We start from the raw sequence: 21,045 nt of genomic DNA on the forward strand, positions 1-21,045 counted from the left end.
GTGCCAAGTGGTTAATGGGATTTACTCAAAGAGTAGCCACTTCAGTGAGGCTGAGGCACCACCTTGGAGGTAATTCACTGTTTCCCAGGGAGACAGCCCAAACACTGAACTATAACATTCAATTGCCACATTCCCCAATTCTGTCTCTAGTGCAACCCTGTAGATGCATGCTGCAGTCCAGGGGAGACAAAGCCTGGGATTTAGACAACAACAACAATAACCCTGAAGGAATGACCTGAGAGAGCACTCGGTGTTTATTAAACTATAGATATCTTTGCACTTAACAGGCTGCACCACACATAAAAGGTGATGATCCCCGCTTGGTCAAAGATTACCATCCTGCTTTGTCACTTTGAGGGCTCACAGAACTGGACAAGTGGAGGCAGCATGCAAGGGGAACTACAGTCTAGCACCGATTGTTCGATGCTTGTCCACTGTGGGACATGCCTCCTCTGCGGATACTCCTGCTCAACGGGCCATAGCAGAACACAGTGTAAGTCGGATTATTATTGGTGAATCTTCAAGCCATGCTACAAAGACTGGAGCCACTAGTGGAGATGAGTTGCTAACACCGAAGCAAATGTTGGCTCTCAGGTGTGGAAGTTTGTGTTAACTCAGTTAAGACACAGTATCATGAGATACTTGGTCCCCAGTGGGTGTCCAACAAATCATCTCCCCCTTGGAGACAGGGTCTCATGTAGTTCAGGCTGGCCAAGGATAGCCCCGTCTTTGCAGAGTGCTGGAATTGCAGGTTTGTCACTCCACGTCTGGCTTCCACGTGCTAAGGAAGGAACCCAGGCTTCTTGCACAATGGAAGGCAGTGCACACGCTGAGCTGCACCCCAGCCCCACTGTGTTACTCTCCTGTAGGCCCCCTTTACATAGCAGAATGAATTTCTCCTTCCTGTGTGCATAGTCATTTCTTCTGTAATTGGAACGCCAAGTGTGTTCAGCCAGCGCCAGTGAGAGAGTGATGGTGGGAAGAGATTTCAGTCGTATTCAAGAAAAGATGATGGGGGTTGGAGGGAGATGGCTAGGCAGTTAGGACCACGTGCTGCTCTTACAAAGCACCTGAGTTTGGATCCCAGCACCCATGTCAGACAGCTCACAGCCACCTGACATCCAGCTCCAGAGGGATTTGACATCGCTGGCCTCTGCTGGCATGGACCAATATATATATATATATTTAAAAATTAAATATATCTTTAAAAAGAAGAATTAACAGGTATGTGAGTTTAAAAAAAAAAAAACAGCAACAAACAAATCAGCTGGCGAGATAGCTCTGCTGGCAAAAGCCTTTAACACTAAGCCCAACAAGTGGAAAGAGAAAACAAACCTCTGACCAGTGCGCGCACGCGCACACACACAAAGCGATTCTGCGCAATCACATTCTGAGTACATAAAATGTATAATCAAAATGTTTATTTTTAGTCATCAAGAAAGCCGCAGAGGCAGAAATGAAACATTAGTATAAAAATGGTAGGTGTAAACATTTGAAATGTAAATAAATAAAGTAACCAATAAAAAAAAGAGAGAAAGAAAAAGGTAGTTGTAACGGCCATATTGCTGACTTGATCTGTCTTCCCAAGTTATTGTATTTGATCATCCTTCATATATTTTATGGGAAACAGGGTGTGGTAAGCAGTTCAGTGCATCATGAGAAACAAACCAGGGTTAGTACACAGCACTCTGCCTACACCCTGCAGCCTCGATGTCCCCAAATCAGCGGCAGGGGCCTCAGAGCAGCCGGGCTCCATGTGAGGTCTGGCGAGGCTTGGGGCGCAGAGTGAATAACAAGGAGGTTGTCTGGCTGTGGAAGGCATAGTTTGGTTTTTACTATGAACAAATGGGGGAACGTGGGTCATAATGAGACAATTCTGCTTCCAAACGAAGGGGAACTGGAAGTGATAAAAGGCAAAGGAGATGTAAATGAGATCATACCCAGCTTCAAACACCACCCGGTCAACAAGCCTGCAGGAAATAGACCTAGGGAGGCAAAGGGAACCGAGAAGAACGAGGTGTTATAAGCCCTATACTTAGATAGATTTTAGGATATTTAATTAGCAACTGGTTTAAAACAATAGTGGAGTCCCAGAAAAATCACTAAGGTGCAACATGTATCTCATTAAGGTGGTAGAACTCACACGCCAAGGTGTAGACTTAACCTTGGAAGGAGGCAGGACGGGCAGAAGCATGATGAACACAGGCGGGCTCGGCTGGCACGCCATGTCTGCATGCAAAGGTGCTGGGAGACTGGGGACCTGTCAGCCTCGGGCAGACCACAAGCTCTGTTCCTCCGTCTTACTGAAGTATGCTTTCTTTTCCTCTCTCCTCCTGTTGACTCCTTGTGCATGTGTATAAAATAAATAAATAAATAGATAGATAAATAAATAAAAGTTTTTTCTTTCTTTCCTGTGACCCATGCCCTGAGCTATTCTTCCGATTCATCCATCAAGTGTCTGTCTTTGATTTTCTCTTGTGTTCCTGCTGTACACCAGCCGCTCCGCAGAAAAACCCGAGGGAACACCAAAATCGCTTTGCACCTTGGTGAGTTTGAGTTTTAAAAGGAAGGAACAATGGCAGAGAGTTAAACTTGAGTTTTAAATGCCCCTTGTCCCAGACGCTCAGATCTCGGAGATGGTGTACCCGTAGCAAACAATTCCAGTCAGGACAGACAAACAGAAGGTGGTTTTCAGCTCAGTGGCAAGAGGTTTAATTCAACACACCGGTGTGGGGCAGTTAATGCTGAGAGGTGGGTGAGGTTTGCGGGGGTTGGGGGGCGGCCGGAGAGAGGGGGAGAGTCTAGGTGCACAAATGGAAGCTTGGGAAAGAAAGTTCCACGGGGGAAAAGTGTGAAAAGAGTAAGACCGGGAGTGAGGATAATAAGGTTTGACTTCTCGGACCTTGTCTCCTTGGCTAAGCGTTTGCTTAATGCATCTCTGTCTTTGGGGCAAACACAGAGTCTGTACTTAGAAAGTGCTGGCTTTAAAGACAAGGGCTTGGGCATTCCTAAAGAGCTGCGGAGGTGGAAGTGAGGTGTGTGTGTGTGTGTGTGTGTGTGTGTGTGTGTGTGTGTGTGAAAATGAATCTCTGGAAAGGGAGTCAAGGGCCTCTCAAGTGAATGTGGGAGACAGTGGCTGTGACCTAAGGACTCGCCTCAGCATTTACTTATCCCACCCTGAGAACCCAAGCTAGACTCCAGCCGAGCTTCCTCCACACCTGGTTTTGTTTAATTCCCCGGATTTCAGAGAGTTTTATTAGCTTCTCCATGTTTTATGGAGGAAGGAAACTCACACCCTGGTGAGTGAGTGAGTGAGTGGTGCTTGGACTAGTTCTGGCAGAGTTCTTTCTACTAACAGCACACTGAGACTAGGGTCTGGGATTGATTAGGACGACGATGACAACAACAACAACAACAACAACAAATTATAGAAGGAAATGAAGATTGGAAAAAATAAAGAAAAGGTGACATATTAAATGTAAAAAACCAGTTTCATAAGGATAACAGGAACATCAGACACCCAAACAGGGAGGTGTAACAGGTAATGTGCTAAGTAAGGACTTGATTATATACTCTGCACTGCTATCTTCAACTTATATAAAAAATTAACAAAAAAGTTTTCAATCAAAAATAAAATGTTTTTAAATGTTGTCCCAGGAGCCATTTGTGCTTTCTTCTTGGGATATTACCTTTTTATACAATGATCTTAAGTTTACATCTTGAACGCTATGGTCTCTTCCTGAACTCTATGTTCAAGAATCCAAGCCTACATGGCAGCTCACAACTGTCTGTAACTCCAGCTCCAGGGGCAGACACCCTCTTCTAGCTTCTGTGGCACTGCACATGCATGGTGTATAGATACGTATGTAGGCAAAACAAAATGCCCATACACATAGAATAAAAATAATTCTTAAACCAATTTAATAACAGCAAACCAAAAAGGAATGTGATGTGACGTCTCTGTGGGGATGTGGAAATTAAGTCCAAACTGAGCATCCTAGAACAGGGCCCTAGCCGCTCCTCCTTTCTCCCCCTCCAACCTTTACTATCTGTTTTAGTTAGCTTCAACTGTCAGCTAGACACAGACTAGCATTATCTGAGAGGAAAGCCTCCACGCAGGAACTGCCTAGATCAGGTTGGCCTGTGGCCAAATCAGTGTGGAATCACTGATATAGGAGGGACAGCCACTGTGGGCAGCACCATCCATAGGCAGGTGGTCCTAGGCTGTGTAAGAAATCTAACCAAGCAGAAACAACATGAGAGAGACAGAGAGAGAGAGAGAGAGAGAGAGAGAGAGAGGTGGGGGGAGAGGGAGAGGGGGAGGGAGGAGGGGGAGGGAGAGAGCCAGGAAGCAGCATTTCTCCATGTCTTCTTCAGTTTCTGCTTGGACATCTCTGAATGATGGATGGTGACCTAGAAACATAAGTCAAGTAAACCTGGCCCTTCCTTGAGTTACTTTTGGCCAGGGTTCTGGGTAGCTCTGCAGACGGAGCCCATCTGAAATCATCTCATCCAATCTTCTTTACTGATGTCATTTCAGTAGTCCATGCCACTCTCCCTCACCCAGGATGCTGTCGGAGCCTCCTCGCTGCTCCACCTGCTTCAGCTTCCGTCTCTTACAGCTCATTTCCCACACAATGGCCGACAGACACTGTGGTTGTTTGAATAGAAATGGCCCCCATAGACTCATGTGCTTCAGTGCTTGGCCCATGGGGAGTGGCACTATTAGGAGGTGTGGCCTTGTTGGAGGAAGTGTGCCACTGTGGGGGTTGGCATTCAGGTCTCTTTGCTCAAGTTCTGCCCAGTGTGGATCCAGGGCCTCCTCCTGGCTGCTTGTGAAAGACAATCTTGTCCTGACTGCCTTCAGATCAAAATGTAGAACTCTTGACTCCTTTAACACTAAGTCTGCCTGGATGCTGCCATGAGTCCCGCCATGATGGTCATGGACTGAACCTCTGAAATTTTAAGCCAGGCCCAATCAAATATTTGCCTTTAAAAGGGTTGCCTTGGCCACGGTGTCTTTTCATAGCAATAAAACTGTAACTAAGATATTTAAAAAATACTAAATCAAATTGCTATTCTTTCTAAGACTCCCAAGTAGTTTGCTATTTTATTAATATGGCAATCTGAACATACAGTATTTGCCAAGGGCTAAAGATAATCTAAGTGTTTTTTAAAACTTACTAGTCATGGAAAAATCTGTGATGTGTGATAAATTAGTTTTTAATATTTATTTTAAAAATTTTTACTATTTTATGTTTATAGGTATTTTGCCTGCCTGTGTATCTGTGCACCACTCGTGCCTACTGCCTGCATCGGCAAGAAGATTCCCTAAAACTGGAATTCCAGACAGCTGTGGCTGCCATGTGGGTGCTGAGAAGTGAGCCCAGGTTCACTGGAAGAGCAGCCAGTGCTCTTAACTGCTGAGCCATCATGCAAGACTCTGTTCTGTTCTTTCCACATCGCCTTTCTGTTACTAACAAAACTCTAGATGAAAAGAACTTGCTCTTTAGTTTCGTGGCTTCCAGAATAAAAGCATTCAATAGTATCAAGGAAAAAAAACATTATTTATCTCAGTGAAAGAAAACATACTAACTGATTTCAAATACAACTTGAACAAATATGTCTTTCAGTAGGATAAAACTCGTGCATTTCAGTCAAACCCTATGAATGTCAGTTGCTTTCATTTAAGATGGGTTTCAAGAACAGCATCTGCCTGTCTACATGATTTCTCTTCCCTCTGATAGCTTCCACTCTTCTGCTGGCCTCACGGCTCTCTTTTGTCATTTCCTAGAGCAACATGAACAGATGTGTACTCATTCCAGAGAGGGAACAAATACCAGATCATAAATTAAGTTAAAAAACTTTGAGTGAACCTGCGTGAATGTTATGTATCACGGAAAAGTGAAGTTGTTCCAAAAATCAGAAAACAATTTAATTGTCTTGGCTCATGCCCAATGTTGGAAAGCTGCACAAAGATTTACTAAACTTCTAACCATAGTTTGATAAGCTGGCACGCCTTTGATCCCAGCACTCTAGAGGCAGAGGCAGGTGGATCTCTGAGTTACACAGAGAAATCCTGTCTCCAGGTGTAAAACAAACAAAAACAAAAAAAGGGGTTGGGGGATGCTTGGCAAATATTCACAATTCAAAGATAAAAATCGATATCCTGATTTAAATTTCTCCCTGACATAACACACCATATGTAAGTGAGATAAATTGGAAGCTACAAGACAGGCACTGTCTTTGTATGTGACCTAGCCACACAGGCACAAGAACTTGAGTCAGAAATGAAGTCTACACAGTACGATTTTTTCCCACATATTATTCAATGTGAACTAATAAGAAGAATCTTTCATTGTGATTTACAAAATATAAATTGGCTATGAGCGTGACAAGAGAAAATTGAGGGGGTGTTTTGTCAGTACCGGTAAATTTATGAGATTTAATTTTATGTGTGTATATAAGTGTGTGTGTGTTTGTGTATGTGCATTGTGTGTGTGTTTGTGTGTGTATATTTGTGTGTGTTTGTGTGTGTGTGTGTGTGTGTGTGTGTGTGTAGGTAGGTGACTGAGGAAACCAAAAGACATCTGATGTCTTGGAACTAGAGTTACAGGCAGCTGGGAGCTGGAAAGCCAGCACAGTCCTCCACAAGAGCATCATGTCTTCTTGATGTTGAGCTTTCTTTCTGTTAGGTTTCAAACCCTGGGATAAATGGCTGAGGTGTAACTCCTGTTTGATGGTTTGTATATTCTTGGACCAGGGAGTGGCACCATTTGGAGGTGTGGCCTTGTTGGAATAGGTGTGACCTGGTTGGAGTAGGTGTGTCACTGTGGGTGTGGGCGTAAGATCCTCACCCTAGTTCCCTGGAAGTCAGTCTTCCACTAGCAGCCTTGGATGAAAACATAGAACTCTCAGCTCTGCCTGCACCATGCCTGCCTGGATGCTGCCATGCTCCCACCTTGATGGTAATGGACTGAACCTTTGAATCTGTAAGCCAGCCCCAATTAAATGTTGTTTTTTTATAAGACTTGCCTTGGTCATGGTGTCTGTTCACGGCAGTCAAACCCTAACTAAGACATACTGCATCCCTCTGTCTCTGTTATCAGGTCCTCCCAGCTGGCATGCCTCGCAGCGCCTGCTACCCTGAACTCTCCAGCCCAGGAGACTGGGCTGTTCTTCCCTATATAATCCAACCATTTTGGTTGCCCACATTTTTTGTACCTTTGGGACTCCTGGCTGCTGCACCTGGTTTCCCTCTCTCTCCTTTTTCCCCCACCCTCCCACATAGCACAGCTCGGACTGGTTCTTGGCCATTTTGGCCTTTCCCAGAGGTCCTTGCCTCTAATTACCTTCTCCCTCATCTTCAATGAATCTCCTCCTCTATGGTTAACAAGAGCAGCCATGTTTCCTCTTCCTCTTCTTCTTTCCTTCCTTTCTTCCCTCCCTCCCTCCCTCCTTCCCTTCCTCCCTCCCTTCCTTCCTTCCTTTCCCTTTTAATTCACTTTCCAGCCCTGCTACTGGTAAATTTGGAATCAACTGTCAAGTACTATAACACACCACTGAATTCCGTTTTGAGAATACTGAATTATTTAATGTGAATGGACAGAGCATTATGCTGTTATTTCCAGTGAAATAAATTATTTTTCAAAAAATAATGTTTGTCACTATATATGATCAGAGTCTAAGAAAATAGCTTTGGGTACTTTATCCAGCTAGCACACACTTTTACAGTATGCCTATAGGCCACCGGACATGGGAAGTTGTTTCTAGCTGTAGACTCGATGAACTTTAAGCAGATCAAACATACTCAAAGGCTAGGATTTTGCCCAAGGGTGTTGTTAGTGAGTGTAAAATGCATATCCAACTTCAAAAACTCAGTTAAGAAGATTATAAAATATTATGCCTCAACAATTTTTCGGTTGGTTATACTAGCACTTTTGACATACTGGGCCACATAAAATATTTCATTAACACTAACTACACTTTGTTTTGTTTTTAAACATTTTACTTTTTTATTTTTCAACATTTTCAGGGTTTAATCACCATATTCCAGCTTCTACAGTGTATTTTTCTCATTTTTTGACTTTTTCAGGGTTTCTCACCATATTGTAGGTTCTACAAGTGTGATTTTTTTATTTTTCAACATTTTCAACACAGTACTAAAAATTTTGAAATTACATAGGTGGCTTACATCATGGTGTTTTATTTCTGTCAAGCACCATGGTTCTGGGCTAGTTTAGGGCTGTGTTCACACAAAGCATTAACTAATTTAAAAGAAAATTGTTAAATGCAACTGAATAATCATTTACTTTGAAAACACACTATCTTCTGTGACAACAGGAGCTAATTAAATTGTGAATTAGCTTATTTGAGTTTTAACGGAGGCTTTCCGCCAGCTTTATGTCCTGTGTCAATCTTAGTCATGTCTTCAGGCTCCCTGGGGATAACAAGGTTATTCTGTGAGGCTGTTGTGAGGGCATCACATCCCATACAGATGGCTGTGTGGTTGCTGGTGATTGTAATCAAGCCTTTGGAAGAGCAGCCAATGCTCTTGAAAGATCCTGAAAGAATGTAAAAGGTCACAGAAGCCCTGAAATTGGCAAAATAGATTTCATTGTTAGCAGAACTAGCTTCACTGATTTAGAAAAATAGAGGTGCACTATGCTCTGGCCGCTCCTAGAACCTGTGTGTCTGCCAATGTTTTGACCGTTCCTTGAATCCATGTGAGTGCCCAGTGATGAAGCTCATTGCCAGGTGTTTGTGATATTGGTTGCTGGGAAAGAGTCAGAAAATCTCCCCAGCAACCACAGCCGGGGCCAATCCGGAGTTACTAGACCTGCAGCAGACTCTTTCTTTGTACCCCTCCCATATCCATTTCTTGAGAATAGACATTGTTTAGATCTGGAAATCCCCTACTCCCTCCTTCTCCTTTCCCCCCTGAGGGCCTATAAAAACTGGGACCCCTTTCCCCTCGGGGTCAACTTCTCTACCCCTGTGTGGGATATGAGTCGTCCCCAGAGCTCTGGCTTTCCCCAAATAAAGCCTCATGTGGTTTACATCAAGTTTGGACTCTTGTGAGTTCTTGGGGGTCTGCTATTATCCCGAGACTTGAGTGAGGGTCTCCCTTTAGAGGTCTTTCACTCTTAACCACTGAGCTATCTCTCCAGGCTGATATATATATATATATATATATATATATATATATATATATAATTTGGTTACAGAAGAGAATTAGGAGAAGCCCTCACTGACTTGGTGATGAATTAATCCACGAAGCTGAATGCTCTTTATTTTAGTTTTGGTTTCTGTTGGAAATCAAACCTGGAACTTCACCCATACGAGGCAAGCGTTTTGTCACTGAGCTGCATCTCCAGCCCTGAATTCATCTTAGGGTAATAAATGAGAACAGACCATGCAGTTATTTGTGTAAGAAAAGGACTATAGATTCTGAAATTCACATACTGAAGTGGGTGGGTGAATGGGAAGGTTCCTATCCACCTATAAGCACTCATCTGGTAAGGAACTAGAAAGTGAAGTGAAGGCTTGAATGGGTCCCTGTCCACCTCTGAAGGGGATGCTTTCATACGAGTTCAAGCATCAGTGCTGGCTGGGCAATGGAGTCCAAGCTGAGCTTATGGTGCAGGCTGAAGAGACCTACAGCCAGTTTACCAGGGGCAAGTCCATGCTGATCACTGCCAGATGAAAGGGTCCCTGAGTTCTCAGCGCCACCTAGAGTAACCAGGGAAGAGTTTCAGTTGAGAAATTGTCTAAATCACATTGACTGTGTGTAAGTCTGTGGGAGATACTGTCTTGATGGTTACCTGAGGTGCGTGAATGTGGGGGCCACCATTCCACGCAGGCTGGGAGAGCAAAGAAAGTTGGCTGGCTAGCTAGTGGTTTGAGCTCTTGGCTTAACTACTCTGCAATGACGTACTGTAAGCAGGAATTGTCATTCAAATAAACCTTTCCTCACAGCTGCAGGTGCAGGGCACCCCTGTACCTTATCATGAGATAAGGCCTCGTATTAAATGTGGATTCATTATGTGTGTGTGTGTGTGTGTGTGCATGAGTACAGGTGCCCTAGGCGTCAGAAGCATTGGACTCCCCTGGTGCTGGAATCACAGGCACGAGTAAGGAGTCCGTTATAGATACTGGGAACCAAACTGTAGCTTGCAGAGGAGCAGCCCATGCTGTTCACCATGGGGCCCTCTCTCAAGCCCATGCTTCATTCTTAAAATGACCAGAGTAAAATCGAAGAGTGCAGTCAAACCTCTAAACCCATTAATACCACACCATGCCACCACCTTCTCCCTTACATAAACATGCCTGATGCTAGACTGCTCAGATACCGTGACCCATGAAGAGGCAGGCATGCTAATTAATATTCAACTTCTTTATCACCGAGCATTGTATGGCCATGATTTCTGCCATGCAAAGACGACCATGAAGGGAAGGTGACAAAGACATGATAAATGTTAAGAATGCACCTCATGAAGGCGTTTTCACACGCAGACCATTCATCATACTTTACTCTATGGAATGGCCTCCTCTCTCTCCTGACTTATGCCTGGCCGGTTTTGTTCTTTCTCACACTTAGTCAACTGGCTTCAAGTGGCTTCTGCTTTCTGGCTGTGTATATTTATTTCATCTCCTCTAGCATCTTCTTTGTAGTTTCATGACTCACATACACATGAACACACAACACATGCACATACACACACATACAACTCTACATCGAAGAAAACACATTTCTTTTGCTTTTTGTTTTTTTTTAATCTTTCAGAGTCCAATTTTGCTTAATATAGTGATTTCTGTCCCATCCATCATCTTGTCAGTGTAAGATTTCTGTTTTTCTTACCACTAAGTAACTTCCCATCTGGGCAAGTGACATGGCAGTTTCTAATTTAAGCCTTTTGAGAAATGATTTCCATAGTGGATGCACAAATACTTTTGTTGTTATTTGTGTAATAATAAATGATATTTAAGTGTCATTTCTTTTTTTGTTTCATTTCTTTTTGCTAGTAATAGTTGTAGATGTTTGATTATCTCAAATAATCAAAACTCAGATTAAAAGAGGGGTGATAATCATTATTATTACATTTTGTGTTTCATAGTTTGATAGAACAAGTGACTTTATAAGAAAATAAAAACCATATAACTGTAACTGAAATATTTCTCAAGACAGAAAAATAAACATCTCATTTTTCACTTGCTTTAAGAAAATGAGTTCACTAGACTAATGATATCAGTGTTATGTCTGCTCAGACTCTAGAATTGAAATGTCAGCCCACAGGGGCAGAGAACTCTCGCAAAAAACAAAACAAAACAACAACAACAAAAAACAGTGGCACATAAAATGAGGTTGTGTAAAATCGCACAGAGCCGAGTTCAAATCTAGGCTCCAATATTTTATCCTTCGTTGTCGCATCCGCAGCTGTAGTCACTATCAACACTTAAAATAAATCTGCTGAAAGACCGCACCAAGTTTCTGCCACACAGAAAGCATTGAACACGAGATAACCATATCTTAATGAAATGCCAGGTTCCTGCTCCAGGAACTGTAGGAATGTCTCCTATTTCTTCAGCCAGTGAGAAGACCAGTAAACATCAGATGTAAAAACCTAGAGATCTGAAAAACAAAACTACCGTTTTGAGTAATGTGTACAGAAAACTGCTAAGTAGACCTGAATCCAGGGGCCTAAGGAAGTGACTTCCTGGATCCAGAGTTAAACCCATCTGGGTGTGGAGCATCGAATACAAGTCCTTTGAAGGAGCAGCAAGGGCTGTGACTAACCCAATGAGACACATATGGTCTGTGGAAGTTGAAACAGAAGGATCACCGAAAGACTTATACCAGCCTGAACTAAATGGTAGACATTCGAGTGCTCCCCTTGCCCACAAATCCACGTGCTTAAGGCAGGGAAACAGCTACAGCTGAGAAAGCCAAGTTTATGCTACAGGGTGACTTTATTGTGGGGTTCCAAGCCTCCACACCAGCCTTCACTTAGGTACACTGTCCCTACAGGAGCTTTTTTTCCTTTTAGAGCGTCCTCAGAGGCTGCACCCTATGCCTTCTACTGGGACGCAGGGTCTAGCACTCTGCGGCTGTTAGCTCACCAGACACCTAAGAAAACTCATTCTCGCAGACCAGCCACACTCCGCAAGCATTCTGAGCAGGTCCCAGGCGGTAGGCGGGGCCACCAGCCCAGTTCTCCAATGACAAAGTGCACCCAGGAAGCTTAATTTGCATACAAGACAAAGCATACCAAACACTAGAGTAATGAGGTACAAGTGTCCACAGCTCCCTTCTGATGCTTTGTGGGCCCTGAAAAGGGCCTTTGTGGATGTGGGAAGCCGGCCATAAGAACGGCCTAGGCACAAGCGAAGCCGCTCAGCCGCCGAAGCCGTACAGAGTGCGGCCCTGGCGCTTGAGCGCGTACACCACGTCCATAGCCGTGACCGTCTTGCGCTTGGCGTGCTCGGTGTAGGTGACGGCGTCGCGGATCACATTCTCAAGGAAAACCTTGAGGACACCGCGAGTCTCCTCGTAGATGAGGCCCGAGATGCGCTTCACGCCGCCACGCCGAGCCAGCCGCCGGATAGCGGGCTTGGTAATGCCCTGGATGTTGTCGCGGAGAACCTTGCGGTGTCGCTTGGCGCCACCTTTCCCCAGACCCTTACCGCCTTTTCCTCGTCCTGACATATTGACAAACAACCTAGTAGAGAAGAGAGACTACAGTAATCCTTCGCCAAGCATGAGCTTATATTTCCTGGGAGCGGACCTGATTGAAAACAGCAAGGAGTGGGCGGAGCTCTAGGCTCCACCCCCCGGCTCTTTGTGCTCTGCTGTCTACCAAGAACCATAAAACCCTTTCTGTACCCTCTCCAAGTTCCAGGAACCTTAGCACATTTGAAAGTTTAAATAATATAAGGTAGCAATCTATTTTTCCTCCTTTTTTTTTTTAAGCACAAATAAAAACGGCGCATCATGCTTGTTATCTTCAGTGCGCGCTGATTCGGTATTTTCTAAGCAGCATGCTTGTTTTTACACAACTTTAATGTGCAAATGAAAAGAAGCTAGCAATAGAAATCTAGCCTACTAGGTCTTATACCAAAGCAGTTTACATTTTCACGAGTGAGTCTTTTGAGGGGATAGGAGAAGTGTTTTAGTGCCTTTCTTTTGTGGCCACGATAAGAAAATTATGTTAGTTCTCACTTCCTGTTTGGTTTCAACTGTTTCTGCAGTGTATGGATTTTCTGCTCCTGCATTGCAAACACATTGGTATTCGCTTTTCAGTCAATTGCTTCTATAGTTACCTAGCTGAACTATTGTAACTTGTCATTTAGATCCGATGTCCTCATTGCTTGCATTTAAAAGAGACCTGGTGACTCACATCTGTAATTTAGGCTGTCTGGAGGCTGAGGCAGGTGGATTGCCAAGAGCTGGAGGCCAGACAGACTCAAATACATTTCCTCTCCTCCCCACTCAAATGGCTTGTAAAGTACCAGAAGTCAGAAGCATGGCTCTGAATAACAGGACTGTCCTGAAGTTTGTTTCGTTTTTAAAGACAGCAGGGTTTGGGCTGGAGAGATGGCTCAGTGGTGAAGAGCATTGACTGCTCTTCTGAAGGTCCTGAGTTCAAATCCCAGCAACCACATGGTGGCTCACAACCCTCTGTAACGAGAACTGATGCCCTCTTCTGGTGTGTCTGAAGATAGCTACAGTGTATTTACATACAATAAATAAATAAATCTTAAAAAAAAAAAAAAAAGAACAAGGCAGCAGGATCAGTGCGTTTAGTTTGTAGTACTTTACAGTTCCCATTAGTCCCACAACTCAAACAGCATTTCATCTGTCCGTCCCCTCCCTGTCTCTTAGAGATTAGCTGAGTTCTAGGATAGCTGGAGGGGGAAGAAGCCTTAATCATTGAATTTTACCTCATGATTTTAAATACCTTGCTCTTCAGAATTCTTACCAAAATGAGGGACAAAGCTGCTGCCAGAATAAATTTCTGAAACTATGTCAAAAAACAAAACAAACCAACCCGAAAAAAAGCAGATATAAGCACACATTTAAGATGGTTTACAGAGGATATTCTAGAGCTTTCTTCCCCAAAACTGCACCAGAGGTTTCCATACACATTGACTTAGTATATATATATATATATATATATATATATATATATATATATATATACTTTACAAGCCATATATAGTATATATATATACATACTAAGTCTATAAGTATATATATATACTAAGTCTCTATATATATTAGTATATATATATATATATATAAAACCTATCGAATGCTTAGGAGCATTAGATAGTATATGAAAGTCAGCTGTTAGGTGGTACAGCCAGGATTCTGAGGAAGTTGGCTCTGGGATACCTCCTTGATGGTGGAGTATATTGTTCAGATTCAAAGAGGTGTATGGGGACCCCAGCTCCTGGTTAGCTCATTACTGTGCTAGGAAATAAAGATGTACATAGATAGAAGTAAACGGGGCTGGTTTTTCTCTGTGTGTGTTTAATATTTTGTATCTTGGGACAGGATCCTATGTAGCTCAGGCTAGGTGGGAACTCTCTCTGTAGCTAACGACAGACAATCTTGACTCTCCTGTCCATGCCTCCTTTATACTAACATCACAGTCAGGCCCCACTTCACTTGGTTCTGTGAAGGTTATTTCAATGAAATCGCAATTAGACTAAGGAGAGGGTAAATTTATGATATTTTAATTAAATGGATACAAAAAAACCTACATGACATTTAATCAGCGTTTGACATTACTTAGTTGTGTAATTTCAGAAATGCAGTAAACTGTAGTACCAGAGTGAAACAGTTGAAGAAAAGCACCTTAGTTTGTTTCAAATGTCAAGGGCCTATAATTTGAATATATAAGAACAAGTTGAGGGATTCTGCTTCCAGTGTCTTGGCCTAAGAGTAATTTAAAGTCTTGATGGAGCACCAAGTGACAACCTCCAGCAGGCAGGCAGAGGCGAAGGGTCCTCCCCTCTGGAATCCAGTGGTTCTTCTTCGGCTTATACACAACCCTAGAGCCACATAATGTTAATGTCCTATCAGATTCATCCATGCTATCCACAAGGACTGCATTCCTGCCTAGTCTGTGACTATGGCCTTGAGGCCCTGAGAAGGAAGGGACTGTCCCCACGAGCAGCAACAGTGTCCAAAGACCAGCCTCATGTGGTATAGGTAGGACAGGCCAAAGAGCCAGCTTTTGTCCCAGGCTGGTGGCTGCACACAACTTTAATCCCAGCACTAGGGAGGCAGGCAGATCTCTGAGTTCAAGGCCAGCCTGGTTTACATAGTGAGTTCCACGGCAGCCAGGGCTACAGGAAGAAAACTCTCAAAAACTAAAACAAATAGAAAACCTACAAAGCCTCTTTTGCAGCTAGCTCCAGGTAGGTGTGTCAAGGAGCAGATGACGAAAGCTCATTCTAGGAGGGCAGAATTCAGCCAAGGAGCTACAGTTGAGCTGGAAGAGCTGTGGTACTCACAAGCACAGACCCTGGAGTCAGATAGTTACCGATTTGGATGTCGCCGCTGGCTATATTGGGGACTAATTTCCTTGAGTATGGTATGAGGGAACAAAGGTGCTCTTCTCTGGGATTTTTGTTTTTGATTGTTTCCAGGTAGCTTTTCTCTTAGCCCAGGCTCAATTCAAATTCTCCATCCTCCTGCATCAGCTGGGTTTATAAGCACTGAACACCATAGTCTGCTTACTGTTGTGCTTTATTAAAAAAAAAAAAAAAAAAAAGCCAGGGACGTTTGGTGGAGGAGCGTTATGGTGCATGCAGGGGGTGAAGGGGGTGCGGCCCATGCTGAGGTACCAGCCACTGGACGGTATAGTAGTTTATTGAGGGCATGAGGAGGGGAGTTGAGGGGGTAGTAGAGAGAGAGAGAGAGAGAGAGAGAGAAAGGCAGAGGGGGTGTGCGGGTGGGGGAAAGAGGCCGGCCATGAACACGTGGAGAGAGGGGTAGGGGAATGGGAGAGAAGGGACAGAGAGCTAAGAGAGCAAGAGAAAAGTGTGTGTGTGTGGGGGGGGGGGGTAAGACAAGCAGCTTCTTTTACAGTGGGTCAGGCACACCTGGCTACTGCCAGGTAACTGTGGGGCGGAGCCTAGAGAAATGCCAACACCATCATTTTTATTTTTTGAGATAAGGTCTTACTTCCTAGCTTGGTCTATAACTCACAATGTAGCCCAGGCTGTCTTTGTATTTGTAATCCTCCTCCTTCAGCTCCTCCCTCCAAGAGCTAGGATTACTGATTTGAACCAAGCATGGCTTTGCTTAACTCCCTTTTTTCGCTGCCCTCCTTCTGTTCCTTCCTTATTAGGCTGGTATGGATCTTGGAATATCTACAGCTGACCTTAGGCTGCGGGCAATCCTGCCTCGGCTACCCTAGTGCTGGGATTGCAGACTCGAACCACCCAGTTAACTCTACATCCAGGCAGCCAATTCTAACAGGATTGAGGATGCCTGTGAACTATGTAAATTAGGACTAGAAATTTGAGCTTTTGATTGGGAGGCATCTGGATGGGCGGGGCCTCTGCTTACGCGAGCTGATTGGGTACGGCACCTGCCTGTCACGGGCGGCAGCGGCTGCAGTTTGGCGAGGTAGTTCCGGGGTGGCGCGCGGCGTCCCGGAACTGAGCGAGCGGGTGTTGGAGTTCCAGGCGCGGGGTCGAGCATGTCCGGGCGAGGCAAGCAGGGCGGTAAGGTGCGCGCCAAGGCCAAGTCGCGCTCGTCGCGCGCGGGCCTGCAGTTCCCCGTGGGCCGCGTTCACCGGCTGCTGCGGAAAGGCAACTACGCGGAGCGCGTGGGCGCGGGAGCGCCCGTGTACCTGGCGGCGGTGCTGGAGTACCTGACGGCCGAGATCCTGGAGCTGGCGGGCAACGCGGCGAGGGACAACAAGAAGACGCGCATCATCCCTCGCCACCTGCAGCTGGCCATCCGCAACGACGAGGAGCTCAACAAGCTGCTGGGCCGTGTGACCATCGCGCAGGGCGGCGTCCTGCCCAATATCCAGGCCGTGCTGCTGCCCAAGAAGACGGAGAGCCAGAAGGTGAAGAGCAAGTGAACCCGACAGACGGGTGCAGAGCCCGCCCGCCACAGTCCGCAGCCAATAAAGTCGGTGAAAAGCGAGTAATCCAGAGAGCTGTGTAGTCGCGGGACCGAGGGGGTGTTGGGTGGGAACGAGTCCCAAGCTTGAGCGGGACGCAGGCCACCCGTGTGGCCATGTGCGAGCCCGAGGTACCCAGCGGGTGGGTTGGGAGAGCCCCGTAGCATCACAGTGGGCAGGAGAAGCGGAGCTAGTGCCGAGAGGCTACTCTGGAATTGGCTTTGCCTAACTCCCCAGTCCTTCTCAGGGAAAAGTGGTAGGGAAAGGTGTTGCGAGCTGTGAACAAGGAGTTGCCTCGCTGGTCATATACATAGGAAGGTTGAGCTATACCCTAACCATTTGGAAAAGACAGGAACTTAGGATCCTTGGTGGGTGCTGGTTATTTAAGATAGTATTTTAAGCGAATAGATGTTACATATTCGTGATCTGAATGCCAGCCATCTTCACCTTGCACACTTGTGCTCAATATTCTTTATAATGAAGTAACTTGTGCAATACGGAAGTGAGTCACGAAGTTTGCGCTCTGGATGGTGTTGCGTAACAGCGGGGCCCTCGGTCTTAAGTAGTGTATGTTTAGCAGTTCCTAAAATGATCTTCTCTTGCTGCTTGCGGTGGTGTTCCCTCCCCCCCCCCCCCAATCCCTGCATTTGGGAAGTAGAACGCCTTTCGTGGCTACATAGCGAGTTTGAGGCCATTCCTGAACTACATTAGACCGTGTCTCAAAATATGTTTCTATTTCCCCTCGAGTTTTAGCTGCATAACAGCCTCTTCTCCAGTATTGGTTCTGGGACTCAGCCTGATTTTACTTAAAAGCAAAACCGATTTTTTTTTTTTTTTTTAGGGGTGACTGTTAGCTTTCTTGGGATTAGGTTTCTTCTTTTCCGTAACTGTTAGAGTTGGGTGATGGCGCCACAAGGAAGGAAAGGGTCGTGTGAGTTAACGCGGAGAGCCAAACCCCAGGGCCCTGGAAATGCGATTCTTGCCTTGGTCATTCCGTTTCCTGCTCAGTAGCCATCATTCTGTTAGCAGGATCCACAAAACATCCCATGCTACGTAGGTTTCACTCTGGGTCTTACCCCCCCGCCCGACCGCCCGGGAGTCAGAGTTGAAGTCTTCCTCTTCATTTGCAGTATTTCCCCTTGAAATTTATTTCATTCCCAGTATTGGTATGACGTCTACACCACGTGCTAGTAACTGAGGGTACAGCTGTGAATGAGGCCAGCTAGGTCTCACTGTCCTGAACACGTGCCCCTCCCCCCCACATGGTTTCTGAAGACAGCAAAAAGGACAAATAAAGAATCTATTACAAATCTGTGTCTTGATAGTGTTTGATTTTCTACTGTTTGTTGTATTGACATTGGAGTTCTTGGTGCTCATCTTGAAAGATGTATAAAGGTTTGTCCTACCTCTGATAAAGAGGCAGGTTGCTCCCTCTGAGACCTGAGGAGAACAGACTGCAGTAGTGTTATGGGCGGTTTCAGGAGGTAAACTTTTCATAATACACTTTTGGGGGACTAAGTTATTTTAGAACCATGTATTAGCATTAGGTGCTCACATTGAGAAGTACCGTCTACAAGGACTAAGGGTTTGCCCTTGTGACTTAAGTATAGGTAAGCATGAGTAGGTAAGGTGGGAGCAAATATTGGCTCACCCTGTGGGGCACTGTTGACAGGATCAGAAAGGTGGCCGTCCTAGTGTAAGCTGGTGAGCCAGTGAGTGGAAGGGGCCTGTGAGTCCCTTCCTTCCCCAGTGACCATAAATCATGGGGTGACCATGACAAAGCAGGTCTTGTGTTGTACAGGTTGCAGGTACTAAGAGTTTGCAAGGAGAGGACCTTTGTCATACCTGTAGGACAGCTTTTAAAACGCTGTAGCCAAGTGTGGTTTGGAACCCTAATTCTAGAACTTGGGAGACGGAAGACCCTGAGTTCAAGGCCAGTCTGAGATACATGTTCCCAGACAGGGCTGTACAGGAGGACTGCCTCAAATATGACTTGCTTGTTAGAATAAGTTGAGATATCACTTGAAGCCAATACATAGCAGTCACCCCCTGTATCGATGAGTGCAGACTCAAACATCTAGTTTTCAAGTGCTGGTTTTGATACTGAGTCTAGTTTACTAAAGAGATGACACACCTGAAAGATGGTTACCAACATCATGAAGATAAAAGGACAAACGTGGGAAGACCAAACCCAGCCTTTTTCTCATTCTTTAAGTCTTCCCTGGTACTGGAAGAGCAAGGTGAACAAGATAGAAGATATGTACCCATTTGCACCCAACCTTCGCGACACTCCAGAAATCCTTAGAATCCTTCCAAATACTGCTCTTCGGAGAGCTGTTGAAAATCGACAGAGATGTGCAAAATCAGTTCAACCTGTGATCCTTACAGTTCTTGATGTTGATTTAAAGGGCTGAAGTTTGATACAGGAGCCTAGGCAGTTTTTAGTCTGGCCTGAAGTCAGACGTTGGGTAGATTTCTAGTGCTTGGTGTTATTTGCACGCTGACACTCCGCTGCGGAGGAAGACAGTTCAGTGGAACGGGAGCCTGGGCAGGCTTTGTCTCCCTACAGAGCCAGTTTGGACTTTGGAGCCCAGAGAACTGGTCTGTTGAGTTTTGCATTTTGGCACTGACTGGCATGCTAAATCCAAACTCCGCAAATCCATCCGAGGCAAGGCCAAATGCTAAGGCAATGTCCTTTTATCTTCAAAGCTTGATAGAACTGGACTCAGATTCTGTCCCGATTACTTCTCCATTGCTGAAACACCATGACCAAGGCAACTTAAAAAGAAAGCATTTAGTCAGGGCTTGCTTACAGAGGCTGAGCCCATGATCAGCATGGTGGGGAGCAGGGAGGAAGGCATGTTGACGGCTCAGTGGCTGGGAGCTTACCTCTATCTGATCCACAAACAAGAGTGGGCCTGGCATGGGCTTTTGAGGTTTCAAAACCCAGAGTGACACAACTCCAGCAAGGTCACACCTAGTCCTTCCCAGAAACATTTTTTTGCTGACCAGAGACCAAGGATTTTAAATATCTGAACCCATGAGAGCCATTGTCATTCAAACCATCAAAGGTTCAGAATGTTCCAGTCACTTAATGGCTTTCTGTTTTCTGTGACTTGCAGGGAGGCAGGAAGGGTTAAGGGAAGTTGAGGGGACTGACAAGACTCAGAAGGCCCTGTACACGACTGGGGGAGATGGGGAGGCTTGGTGAGGTGGCCTTCACCTATACTGGTTTACCAACTTGACAACCTAGTGTCAAGGAAGTGTCTGGGAAGAGGAATCCCAATTTAAAAAATGCCTCCATCGGATTAGCCCGCAGGGGGCATTCATTATCTTGATTAATGGTTGATGTGGAAGGGCAGGCCCAATCCACTGTGGATAGTGATACCCCTTACTAGACCCTGGGAGGTCTATGGAGGGTAGCCGAAGGCCAGTGAGCAGCACCCCTCCATGGCTTCCGTTCCTCTCTTCCCTTCAGGATGGACTTTGAGCTGCAGGATAAATCAACCCTTTCTTCTGCCTTCTGCAAGTTGTTTTTGGCCTTGGTGGTTACCTCAGCAGTAGAGAGCCAACTAGGATCTCTCTCACCATGCTCTTAAGCAACATCAAAAATTCACAATTCATTGGCTCACCAAGATGGAAGTGGCTGGGATCCTTTCTTTGTCTGCTGTTTCTGGGCTGAATAGAATTTGCATCTCCAGGTAAAGTCAATGGGTTTTGAGGAGAGTCTGGTAATGCAAATGAGGGCACTAAGTTTCCCATGTAGAAAGGTGAGCTGAATGTGAGCCTGTGGACCTGTGAGCCCTCTCTTTTTTTTTTTTTTTTTTTTTTGGTTTTTCGAGACAGGGTTTCTCTGTGTAGCCTTGGCTGTCCTGGAACTCACTTTGTAGACCAGGCT

General features: G+C 45.2%; 2 protein-coding genes across 2 annotated transcripts; one reads left to right on the plus strand and one right to left on the minus strand.

The window, feature by feature from the left end:
- Positions 1-12,275: 12,275 nt before the first annotated feature.
- LOC110296703 (histone H4) lies at positions 12,276-12,751 on the minus strand. The gene has a single exon (XM_021165442.2). It carries the CDS (start codon positions 12,704-12,706, stop codon positions 12,395-12,397), a length of 312 nt encoding a protein of 103 aa, XP_021021101.1. The 5' UTR covers positions 12,707-12,751; the 3' UTR covers positions 12,276-12,394.
- Positions 12,752-16,623: 3,872 nt separating this feature from the next.
- Positions 16,624-17,174, plus strand: LOC110296247 (histone H2A.J). Its single transcript, XM_021164849.2, has one exon. It carries the CDS (start codon positions 16,716-16,718, stop codon positions 17,103-17,105), a length of 390 nt encoding a protein of 129 aa, XP_021020508.1. The 5' UTR covers positions 16,624-16,715; the 3' UTR covers positions 17,106-17,174.
- The last annotated feature ends 3,871 nt before the right edge of the window (positions 17,175-21,045 follow it).

Source organism: Mus caroli, chromosome 6 (assembly GCF_900094665.2).
Source record: "Mus caroli chromosome 6, CAROLI_EIJ_v1.1, whole genome shotgun sequence".
NCBI classification, from domain to species: Eukaryota; Metazoa; Chordata; class Mammalia; order Rodentia; family Muridae; genus Mus; species Mus caroli.

What these genes read in the sequence shown, in the direction of transcription:
- LOC110296703 (XM_021165442.2), bottom strand. Translation starts at nt 12,706, where the DNA reads ATGTCAGGACGAGGAAAAGGCGGTAAGGGTCTGGGGAAAGGTGGCGCC.
- LOC110296247 (XM_021164849.2), top strand. Translation starts at nt 16,716, where the DNA reads ATGTCCGGGCGAGGCAAGCAGGGCGGTAAGGTGCGCGCCAAGGCCAAG.